General features: G+C 43.9%; 1 protein-coding gene across 1 annotated transcript in view; it reads right to left on the reverse strand.

Annotated features, from left to right (window-relative positions):
* Positions 1–10,002: 10,002 nt before the first annotated feature.
* LOC107114128 (tripartite motif-containing protein 7-like) overlaps positions 10,003–12,432 on the reverse strand; it is a 16,055-nt gene continuing 13,625 nt past the window's right edge. The window contains exon 7 of the mRNA XM_015415567.1: positions 10,003–11,267. Within this exon, the coding sequence (XP_015271053.1) occupies positions 10,697–11,267 (571 nt within the window). The 3' untranslated portion in view covers positions 10,003–10,696. The remainder of the gene's footprint in view (positions 11,268–12,432) is intronic.

A 12,432-nucleotide genomic window follows, 5' to 3' on the forward strand; every position in this document is an offset into this window, starting at 1 on the left:
CTTCAGCACAGACTGGATGTGCTCCCACCTGGGGAGGCCCATCAACAGCCTGGCCACCGCATTCTGCACGAGCTGCAGCTTCCGGAGTTGCCCCAAGGGCAGCCCCATGTAGAGAGCATTGCAGTAGTCTAGCCTCGAGGTGACCATAGTGTGGATCACTGGAACCAGATCATTGCGTTTGAGGAAGGGGACCAACTGCCTAATCAGCCGAAGATGGTAAAAGGCTGCCTTGGCATTGGCTGCTACCTGGGCCTCCATTGTCAGGAAGGCATCCAGGAGCACTCCCAAACTTCTGACCCCCAGCGCTGGCACCAACGGTGCCCCACTGAAGGCCGGAAGTGGGGCCCCTAACCCCAGACCACTCCGATTTAGGCACAGGACCTCCGTCTTTGTCGGATTCAATTTCAGCCAACTCAACCTAAGCCATCCTACCATGTCCTGCAACGTGTTGTCCCTGCTGTTATTGCGGTTTTGATTATCGCAGCCAGTTCATACACTTTTTCTTAGGTTTTTCCCATTAGGGTTCCGTCCATTCTCGTTCACAGTAAATCATTTTTCCCCAGGTTTTTTTTTAAACTTTTTTTGTCCATGTGCTGGGGTGCTGAATCTACCCAGCAAACCATGTCCTGCAACGTGTTGTCCCTGCTGTTATTGCGGTTTTGATTATCGCAGCCAGTTCATACTCACACTTTTTCTTAGGTTTTTCCCATTAGGGTTCCATCCATTCTCATTCACAGTATATCATTTTCCCCCAGGTTTTTTTTTTTTTAACTTTTTTTTGTCTATGTGCTGGGGTGCTGAATCTACCCAGCAAGTTCGAAGGGGCTGCATTAAAGACCTGTCTCCACCACTCACGCATCACTTCAGGCTTGCACTTGGAGTAGGTGTCGCTACACTGATTGATGCTCTTTTCTTGCTGTAGAGCAGAACCTCTGATTGGCTTCCCCCAGAGTCTGAATTCATTTACCTGACTTGCATTAGGAGAGAGACTCGCTGCACCACACCACAGTAAGGATAATGGCTGATTGCTCCTATTTTACTCTGGCAGATGATAATGCTTGTTTTTGAAAACAGCCTAAGATTGTACATTACGTATCAAAGAAGTGCCCACAGGACGTATTGCCTCTTGTGACAGAAACAGGCATGCATGGGTTGCTACAGAAATTAAAAAACACAGAAATACAAAACGCAAGGGTAGAACATTAAAAAAAAATTCACAAATTTCACAAGTTACCAGTAGACATCAGTCTATTGCAACATAATTACAATAAATCGATTAATAAAGTAGAATTGGTGGTCACAATTCAACAACACAAGTTGTATAGGGGAACATAAGAAGAACCTGCTGGATCAGACCGGTGATCCATCTCGTCTTGCATTACCGTTTCACATGACTGCCAATCAGTTGCCCTGGAGGGCAAACAGGATATAGAGGCTGGAGGTTTCTGAGCAGTTCTTGTAAGGGCATTTATTTAAGGAATTCATTTCTGCAAGAGGTGCTGCTGATGCCGAGCAGCTTAGGGCTAAATCACACAAAACCGTTTTTCGGAGAACCTGGTCTGGATTCTCCCAGCCCTTCTTTCAGACCAACAGCCATATGTCATGTGACTGCAGGAGATAGCTGGACCTGCTTCTTCCCCCTTGCCGTGGTCCCAATCCAAATTAGGTTCTTGCATGCTTGAGAAATGAGCCCCCTTGGAAATGATGAATGGAACAGGTAGGTGGCGAATCGTCTGCTTGCTATGCAACACTTGAAGCTAGACAAAGCAGCTGTAGTGAATGAGACACTGCTTTGGATATTCCAGTCGTCACAAGTCCCCTGTTCATAACTCCTCCTGGGCTGTACTTCACCCACTTTCACTGATTCCTCTCTCGCCCTGTGCCTCAGTTGCCAACTCCCCTTCCCCTGACCTCGTTTGCCTTTTATATGTCCTTCAACCCTCGAGGCACCATTTCTTAGCTGAAGGTTTCCTTCTTTCCTCCTCCCCCCCCCCCGGCAAAATCCAGGGCATTCACTGTTGGAGGACTCCAAGCACAGTACACTGTAAGCAGCGGTTGAATCTCCTTGTTCTCTACCAACCCACCCGGATGTGTACTCTGCCATTATGCAAGAATTACCTGCTGTTTGTCTCACACCAAAATCATTGGATGGGCACAACGGTTTCCCCCCTTGCTTATGATCTCTCTCACTCTTCATCCGTTCCTGGAGAGTCAACGAAAAGCAGATCTGAGGTCCCCTTGGCAGCTGGCACCCCACACTCCTCTGGTGGGTGTTGCCCTTCGCCTCTCCAGGAAGCAAGTGTTGGAAAATACACTTTGATTTCTCATACTGCAATAAATACATCAGCAGACAAACAAAGCAGAAATACTAGGACAGGTGATCAATTTATGACTCCAAAGTCCATTTGAATTCTATAGTCCAAATAATTCTCGCATTTTGTCTCCTTCTGCCTGCCCATTTTCTTCTTATGAACGTGTAGGATGTGTGCATCAGTGAAAATACAGATCAGACATTTTAGGAAGAAGGCTGCATCCCATGAACATTGCTGACATGATGCATCTGTTAATTTAAGGTGCCAGAAAGCTCCTTATTGGTGTAACAGCAACAGACTAAGATGGTGAGATTGTCACCCCATGCAGAGGGAGACCCTTGTAGAGTTGTTGCTTACACAGATACTTGCAGCCCCTCCCACCTTAAAGGACTGTGGTTTCCTTTGGGCTTTGAGAGTTTTCCGCTAGTGAGATAAAGGACTGTAAACCAAGCATACGTAGAAATGTAGAGCTTGGAGGGATCCTAAGGGTCATCTAGTCCAACCCCCTGCACAATGTTACCCCCCACTCCCCCAGTGACCTCTTCTCTATGCCCAGAGGAAGGCAAAAACCTCCAGGATCCCTGAGCCCATCTGACCACCCGGAGAATTCCTTCCTGATGTCAGAGTGGTGATTGTCATTACCCCAGACATATAAAAATAGGGCACAAGAGCAGATCACTGGCTCATCCCTTCCTGCCCTCCCTCTCCCAATCTCCCTACATTTATAATGAGTCATAGAATCAGCCTTACTGTCAGATCAAATGCAAACAAATGCAAAGAACAAAAACAAAAAGCCATTTGTTCTATGACTAATGAAATGCAAAAAAAAGAATATGTCCTGTTCTGTGTCTAGCAAGGCAGGCAGCAAAGCTCAAGGGATGCAGGCAAGAAAGCAAGAAATAACATACACATGCACATATGAAGATGCCTTTTTACTGAATCAGACCATTGGTCCATCAAGATCTGTACTGTCTACTCAGACTTGCTGCAGCTCTCCAGGGTCCCAGGTTGTGGGCTTTCTTTCTCACATAACCTGCTATTTGCTCATTTTACCTAAAGATGCCAAGAATTGAACCCAGAACCTTCTGCATGCAAAGCAAATGCTCTACCACTGAGCCAAATCTCTCTCCCTTATAGTAGGGTTCAGTGGACAAGGCAGGTGCTGGAGGCTAGGAATCACCACAGTAGTCACGCAGGGCCCAGAGAGCTGGAATTTACTTAGTGATAAGTTGTCGCTGGGAGATATGGGCTAAGATCATGATACGAAGGAGAGTGACTCTTGGAATTCTATGAAGACAACCATTTATTCATTGTGAGCATGTTTCAGGCAATACACCAGACAACTGTATACTTGGACATCATTGGATGGCAAATACAGAAATAGATCACATAATTGGAAGCAGAAGACAGAGCTCTGTTCAGACAAGACCAGGAGCTGATTGTGGTACAGGCCATCAATGATTAATACTGAGAATTAGAATAAAGCTGAAGTAAAACAGTGAAACATTCACAGTGCCAAAATACAAACAACATTTCTGAAGAGTTTAAGGACTATGTAAAGAACAGATTTGTATTACAAACTTCAAGAGAAAGTGAACTTCCTTGAGCCCATCATGGGATAGGGTGGGATAAAAGGGCAATAAGTAAATAAAGAAACTGGGGAAACTATGGGTTGAAATCAGAGATACTACCAATGAAGAATGCTCAAAGACTATTCTTGTAGCTGAAAGAAACGAAAAGCCTTGATGGATAACTGCTGAAGCTCTTAAAATTCCTAAAGGTAGATGAGAAGTAAATGTTATTTAAAATCTATATGCGCCCTCTGGTAGAGATTGTCAGAAAGGTTGGAGTGGGGTGCCATCACTACGCAGATGACACGCGTCCCTACTTCCTATTCAAAGAGCGACCAGTAGCTGGCATTCCGATCTTGGCCTCCTGCCTGGATACAGTGGTAGAATGGCTAGGTGAGAGATGGTTGAAGCTAAACCCATCTATGATAGAGATTATGTGGCTGGGGAAAACTGGACCACTGGGATGGGCACTTCTACCAGCCCTTGATATGGTCCAATTTTCTATGGTTGACTTTGTCAGGAATTTGGGAGTATGGCTCAAATCCTCTCTCTCCTTTTGTCCTCAGTGACAAAGACTGCATTTTACTATTTACGTTGGGCCCGTCAACTGGCTCCCTATCTGTCTCAGGAGGATCTTTCGACAGTAATTTATGCAATGGTCACCTCGAAACTGGACTGCTGTAATCTGCTCAATGCAGGGCTACCTTTGAAGATGTTTCGAAAATGGCAAGTAGTTCAGAATACAGCTGCCAGATTGCTGACAGGAGTGTTCTGGTCAGGACATATAATACCTATCCTGTGGCAGCTGCACTGGCTCCCAATTAGTTTCCAGTGCCAATTCAAAGATGTTGGTACTTACCTTTAAACCCCTAAAAGGCCTGGGACCCAAATGGTTTTGGGACCACCTCTCCTGGCATGATCTTCCCCGTCTTCTCCAGTCTTCATCCCAGCATTTATTGAAGGTACCTGGTCCACAAACTGTCTGCCTTGTGTTAAGAAGGGTGAGGGCCTTCTCAGCAGTTGCCCTCATGCTGTGGAACCAGCTACCCGAAGAGGTGTGTGGCTTGCAGGACCTCTCTAGGTTCTGCAGGCCATGCAAGGCTACTCTTTTTTGGGTGGCCTTTGGGTGACTGTGATCCACCCCAGGCAGCTGCTATGCTCCAGCTATGTCTTCACCATCCATGCATCCTACCATGCTTGATAGTGGATAGATTTTAATGGGGATAGTATTTATAGTATTTATAGTATCTTTTGTATTGTTTTTATTGGGTATTCTTGTTCTGGGAAGAGGAAGTGGGGGGAAATCTGATAAATACTAGCACTACTGCTAATAAGTAAAACTTGACAGAAATAGATTCTGAAATCAAAATGCAGCATTCCAGTGACTCACATGCAGAGACAAAGAGAACTATTATAATCAACAGTGTAAAGAAGTAGAAGAGAATCATGAAAAAAAGAATAAGAGATCTGTTCCAGAAGATCCATGAAATCAGAGGGAAATTTAAAGGTTAGGCATGCTGAAAGTTCAACTCAGAAATATGTTAACTGAATAGGACAAAATAAAGAAAATATGGGAACAATATGCTGAACAACTATAAAAAGGTAAAGGTTCCCTTGCTCGAAAGCCAGTCGAATCGAACTCTAGGGTTGCGGTGCTCATCTCCGTTTCAAAGCCGAAGAGCCAGCGCTGTCCGAAGACGTTTCCGTGGTCATGTGGCCGGCATGACTAAACACCAAGGTGCACGGAATGCTGTTACCTTCCCACCGAAGTGGTACCTATTTATCTACTTGCAATTTCTTGCTTTCGAACTGCTAGGTTGGCAGGAACTGGAACTAGAGACAGGAGCTCACCCCATCTTGCGGCACCCGGGTCTCGAACTGCTGAACTACTGACCTTCCACAGCCTGCAGTTCAGCTAACCTTAACCACTTGAGCCACCGCAGCTCCTTGAACAACTATACAGACAAGATAAAAGGATGACAGATCCTTCCAAGAAGAATCTTTTGAAGAAGAACCTACAGTTTTAAAAAGTGAAGTGTAAGCTGTACTGAGAGCATTTGGGAGACACAAATCACCATGTGTAGATGGAATATCCACAGAGCTCTTTCAAGCCACAGCCCATCAACATCTAAACAAAATTATGCCAACTAATATGGAAAACAAAACAACGGCCCACAAACTGAAAATGTTCAATCTGCATTCCAATTTCTAAAAAAGAGATAAAGGACTGCAGCAACTATCAGATCATTACATTAATTTCTCCTGCCAGTAAAGTGATGTTCAGTGTCTTAAAACAAAGATTGGTACCGTACATGGACTAAGAAATGCTGAATGTTCAAGATGGATTTAAAAAGGGAACATTCAGAAAGGGAAGAGGCACAAGAGATCATATTGCAAATCTACATTTGTTACTGGAGCATACGAGGGAATTTCAAAAGAAAATCACCTTGTGTTTCATAGATTTCAGCAAACTTTTTGACTCTGTGGATCATGTAAAGCTACGTTTGGTGTTAAAAGAAATGGCTGTGCTACAACATCTCATTGTTTTGACGCACTACCTATGCTCTGGACAAGGGGCTATTGTTAGGACGATATGGAGAAACAGAATGGTTTTCAACTCGCAAAGGTGTCAGACAAGCATAGTTCCCTCTAAGCTGAGTTAGTGTGAGCCAGCTCACAGATTTTTAGCCTCTGGCTCACACATTTTTGTCTTAGCTCAGGAAGGAGGGCTCCAAAGCAAACTGATTTATGCAGCAGCCAAATCGCTCGCTCACAACTTTAATGCCAGTAGCTCACAAAGTAGAATTTTTGCTCACAAGACTCCACAGCTTAGAGGGAACATTGCAGACAAGGATGTATTTTATCTCCCTGTCTCTTCAATCTCTATGCAGAACATATCATGAGAAAAGCTGGGTTAGATTTAGATTAAAATGGAATGAAAATTGGTGGAAGGAATGTTAAGAATTTGAGAGAAGTCCAAACCTCCATGACATATAAATGCCTTACGCAACCTCTAACTATAGTCGTATGGGTGTTCATCAAGCCCCTGAACCACAGTGGAAACTTTTCACCCATTCCAAGTCTTACCTCCAGCCTTCACAAGACCTTCCAAAATTGCCTGTCTCATCGCCTTCAACACGCGCAGTCCCACATCAGTATTGTAATCTCACTTGGGATCTGTAGCCAGCACTGCATTAATGTCTACATCTGGATTGTCTGCTTAAAACTTGTCAGCATGCTGTAACACTTGAACTTTCGCATCATTAGTTAAAAGAACTTCCAACAATTGAATGCAATCACTATACTCCGGGTCATGAGAAGCAAAAATAACCCCGAATCTTCGGCCCAAAATTTCTGGATCATCTTGGAGTTTAGGGGTACCCGTTTGCCAGCTCCTGAGGTCAGATGTGTTGAAAGGCATGTGAGAAAAGGTGGTCAAGACAATATTGTTTTTGCCAGAGATGAGACAGACTCTCAAGGGGGCCATGATTTGTGCCTCTCTGGATGAGTCCCAGGATTGGATTTCTATAGGTGATCTACAAGGGCGCATTTGGAAATGTGAATCTTGGACCCTGAAGGTCCTAGTTGTTCAAGAGGAAGACTAGGATGTAACTGTGGAGCCTGCAGAACCAGCTATGAATTTCTGTCAGAAACTGAGTCGCAAGTTTGCGGCCTGAATAGCTTTGAGATCAGCATCCTACTGCTAAATGCATTATATTGTTCCTGGTTCTGTGATAGCACTATATGAGCATGAAAGCTTTCGTGCCACTGTATAGAATATTTCCTGAGGAAGATCCAGTTTTTGAAACTTTGTTATAAAATCTGGAGATGTTGTACATAGTTGATTTGTTCTTATACAAGGATTTTCTTATGATTTGATGGAATTTGTTCATTGTTGTTATGTAGTGTTTATTGGTAGCAATATATAGAAGAAATTTTTTTGTAAGTCTTGTTGACTACCTTGATTTGTGGGTCAGACTCTCATGACTGTTTTCTTAGTCTTTGTTTCTTTAGCCTGGATATTAAGAGCAATTTTAAATAGTTACAAAAAGACTGTACTGTTAGATCCTTTGTTGATGTGTTTAAGTGCCTATTTTTTATGTTTCTCCACACGCTGTCAACAAACTATGTATTTTTATGAGCCTTTTTTGATATTGGTGGTATTGTGCTTTGAGAAGACATTAAATAAAATCTATATTTTTAAAAAGTGGAGGAAAGAAAGGGGGGCAGTTGGGTTTGTTTGTTTTTTAATCACACCCGAAGGGATATTTTTTACTGCATTTTCTATAAACTACAAAAATTTCTCCTGCCAGTAAAGTGATGTTCAATGTCTTAAAACAAAGATTGTTACCGTACATGGACTAAGAAACGCTAAATGTTCAAGATGGATTTATTTATAAACTACGGTGAAAGGGAAAAAACCCCCCACTAAAAACCCAAGAGAGAAAACCACTAAAAACCCAAGAGGGCAGTTGGGTTTTTTTAAAGGGTAGTTACTCTATTTTAAAATGTGTACATTTTTGTCCTCTAATTCAGGCATAATACGCCATTCTTTTGTATTTTAACTTTTCATATTATTTTTGTGGATATTGTTATGTTTTTGTTATTTGTTATTATATTTTTGTTATATTATTTTTGGGTTTGGGGAATAAAAGGATTTATCAGCATCTTTGAGATGTTCCCTCCCATCCTCTTGCAACTGTTACAGTGTAAATGAACACAATATTCAGGAGACACAGAACAGTCCTGAACATGGGCAATGACAGGGAAGGGACAGCATTCAGACATCACTCCTTGGGGTGAGGGTTTGGGAGCGGCTAATAGGTTAGGGAGTCCCCATTTTCATCTATGAAATGCTAGAGAATTGCCAAACAGGAGTCCCCATCATGGTGCCTCTGGGCACCATGGCACCTGCCTACCCCTTTCCTAGCCCCCACCAAGTGTTTTTAGGAAGTGGGTGGGGCCAGATGGGGCTTTTGCCCAGCAAAGCTTCCGATTGGCTACCAGAAACTCAATTAGCTGTGCAATTTCTTTAAATTTTGCTTTGGTAGCAGCTGCTGCCACAGAACAAGGATCTTAAACTGTCATTGAAGGTAAGCTGCAGCATCCATTTTGTTACTGGCTCCACCTCCTGCAGCAGCCATTTTGTGGCAGCCATTTTGTAGCTGCACCCACCACACTCTGTCAGAATTCCAAAGGCACCTGAAGACACCAAGAAATGGGGGACCCCTGTTCGAGAGTCCTGCATTCTCTCTTGAGGAGTCTGGAAGACCATACTTCGCATGCTCGCTTGGCCCTTCCCTGTATCATGAAGACATCAACCTACCTCTGCAAGGTGCTTCTGATACCCTAGACAAGGCATGTTGAACTCATTTGTTATGAGGGCTGAATCAGACATAAATGGGACTTTGGTGGGCCGGGCTGTAAAATAGAGGTGCCAACCTCCAGATGAGAACAACCGTGATATGATAACGAAGTCATGTTTAGGGAAAAATATATCCTCTTTAATTATCCAGTGAGTGTAACAAACCATTAGCTGTTTCCTTTGAAATAAATTGGTCTCAAGTCTTTCTCTGCTGGTACAGCATTCGATAGACCATTTCGCTCAAGGTTTCATCAAATGAGGCCTTACACTTTTCATATTTTTTTCTGCAACTTTTTCCTGCTCTTTCTTCCTTTCTAACTTACATTGTTTTATTATGTAAAAAGCAGCTACGTGCTGCCCTCTAAAGAGCACTTTCTAAACTGCTTTAGGTTGCTTTTGGCAGCAGCTGCCACCACAGCACAAAGATCTTCACTGTATGACCAAAGGTAAGCGGGGGAAACCATGTGGTAATTGGCTTTACCTCTTGCAGCAGCCATTTTTATGACAGTCATTTTGTGGCTGCTCCCACCACGCTTCGTCAGAATTCCACAGGTGCCCACAGACTCAAAAAGGTTCAGGACCCCTGATCTATATTCCATAAACCTGGCAGGAGAACAGCCCTAAGTGGTTGTCATCCTATGTGAAATCCAGGCACCACCTTTTTGATCATTTAACACCAAAGAAATTACTTGGGAGAGCACATCAGTTCCTCACTGACTGCTGATTCATGCTATGGAACGAACGCGTTGGTAGCCTTGTTGGTCCAGATCAAAAACCACATAATACTGTATTAAGATTAACCCCAAATAATAGTATGCAAGATCTCAGGTCCCCCCCGTCTTCATCAGGCTATATGTTTTAAACACAAAAAAGGGAAGGAAGGGGGAAATAAAGATGTGTCAGGCCCTGATCGTAAGGCCTATTGTTTTTACGCTAATACAATAATAATGCAACGCAATACAATAACAACAACAACAATACAAAATGCCTAAACTGTCCTTGAAATAACTGAGGAGAGTCTTTTAAGACAATGGCTTGAAACGTCTTTTATTCTATCATCCCCCCCACTTTTTTTGTAACATTCAGTTTATCCTTGGCAGGCAAGAGAGTGAACTAAAAATTGACAAGACCATTTCCATGTGGGAGCTAAGCAAGCCAGTGAGAATTTGGAAGAGCACGTACTTTGAGGAGCACTGAAGGTACAGTAAGCCCAGACATTGGGGACAAGGTCCAAGTCTTTAGATGTTTCAGATGGAGCCTTTTAATACAAAAGACGTGGTATTTTCTCCTTAAGAAATGGGTGGACAAGAAGGAACTTTGGGAGATGAAGGGGGGAAAACAGAATCCATTTAAAGTTATATCCGTTGTGATGACTGAGAACCCGGAGAGGCCTTTTGCAGAGCCATAAAAGGAGATCTCCGGCAGTTGCTTTAAGATTAGTGACTTCCTTAAAGAGGGAGTCTGAGGTGGCCTTTTTCACGCACCCGAAAGAAGGGCTGGAGGGTCTCTCCAGAGAAGGAGGCACCTGAGAATGTGTAGAGGAGGGCTGTTGTGTCAGCGTTGAAGAAGGCCACCTGCCCCCCATCACAGTTCAGAGCCACTCTGATCCTTCTGAGCTCCCCATTCAAGGCAAGACGAAGTCTCTCAGGGTGAAGGAATGCCACATAACCATCAGCCACCTTCCCCACAGCCCAGATCCCTCCCTCAGGACCAAAGTTCATCTCACCCTTCCTCCTCACAGACTTTCTGGCAATCCCCACAGCCCATTCTTCCTCACGGCCCACAATGATTTCCCAGAAATATCTGCCTGTAGTGAACCCCTCACATCCCAGCACAGAAACAAAGACATTGAATCTCTCAGGATTGTTGGGCAGATCTTGAGGTTTCTCTGTCACTCTTATGCTTTTCCGATCCGCAGACAAGGTGAGTACGGGATGGGCTGTGTTCAGATCAAAAGTCACGTTTGCTGTTGGGAAGAAATCAGGAGACGAGAGAAGCCGAATCAGTTGGGAGGCTGGCAGTCACATCATACTCATCTGACCCCATTATTAGTGTCCCACCTACCCTCTTCATCTGTTGTATTCCCCTTTCCATCCTCTTTTTAGTTTTAACTCTTTCCGGGATTCATAAGCTCTCCCAGGAGTGACATTTTCTCTCAAATCAAAAGGACTTTCATGAGCTACATTTCAGGACAGGGATGATCCATTGCTTCTTCCAAACCTTTTCTGTATTCGATGATGGAGCAGGCCTGAAGTTTTGGGGGGGGGGGGGAAATTTGTGGGGGGGGGGGGGATCACAGCATGATACTGAAGGACAGAAGGAAATATCTTCCTCAAAAGCACAAGCCAATCTGTTATTCGAGAAATATACTCCCAGAAAGGAATACATACACCAAGCTCTGCTGCTTGAAGAAGAAGAAGAGGAAGAAGAAGAGATTGGATTTATATCCTGCCCTTCACTACCCAAAGGTGTCTCAGAGTGGCTTACAAACTCCTTTCCCTTCCCCTCCCCACAACAGACACCCTGTGAAGTAGGTGGGGCTGAGAGAGCTCTTGACAGAAACTGCTCTTTTTCAAGGACAGCTGTGCCAGAACTATGGCTTGCCCAAGGTCATCCAACCAGGTGCAAGTGGAGGAGTGGGGAATCAAACCCGGTTCTCCTAGATTAGAGTCCGCGCACTTAACCACTACACCAAACTGAGAAAAGGAAGAACAAAAGATAACACATGTTTCCTTGAAACCCCTTGTGTGACCTGGCCAACTGTGACTTCTATTGAGGGTATCTTAGGAGCAAAGTAGAAGTAACAGGTTTGTGTTTTTTTGATGTTTTGTTCCTGGGGAGAAGCAGCCTAGAAGCAAATAATTCATAAAACTGATAAAAATGGTTTCATGCTGCAAAACATCTGGTTTACAGCAACTCACACAAGACTAATGCTAATACCTGTTTTGTTTTTATTGTTGGTAATTAATGAGGAAAAGCTGCTGCTTTACAAGCAGGAACATTTTCTGGACCAGGGTTGCCATCATGGAGCTATCATACTTGACGCTGAACTGAACATACATCTATCATACAGACGCTGAACTGCAGGCTGTGGAAGGTCAGTAGTTCAGCAGTTCGAGACCCGGGTGCCGCAAGACGGAGTGAGCTCCCGTCTCTAGTTCCAGCTCCTGCCAACCTAGCAGTT

The sequence above is a fragment of the Gekko japonicus genome, unplaced genomic scaffold, assembly GCF_001447785.1.
Source record: "Gekko japonicus isolate JY-2015 unplaced genomic scaffold, Gekko_japonicus_V1.1 scaffold2038, whole genome shotgun sequence".
In the NCBI taxonomy this organism is placed as follows: domain Eukaryota; kingdom Metazoa; phylum Chordata; class Lepidosauria; order Squamata; family Gekkonidae; genus Gekko; species Gekko japonicus.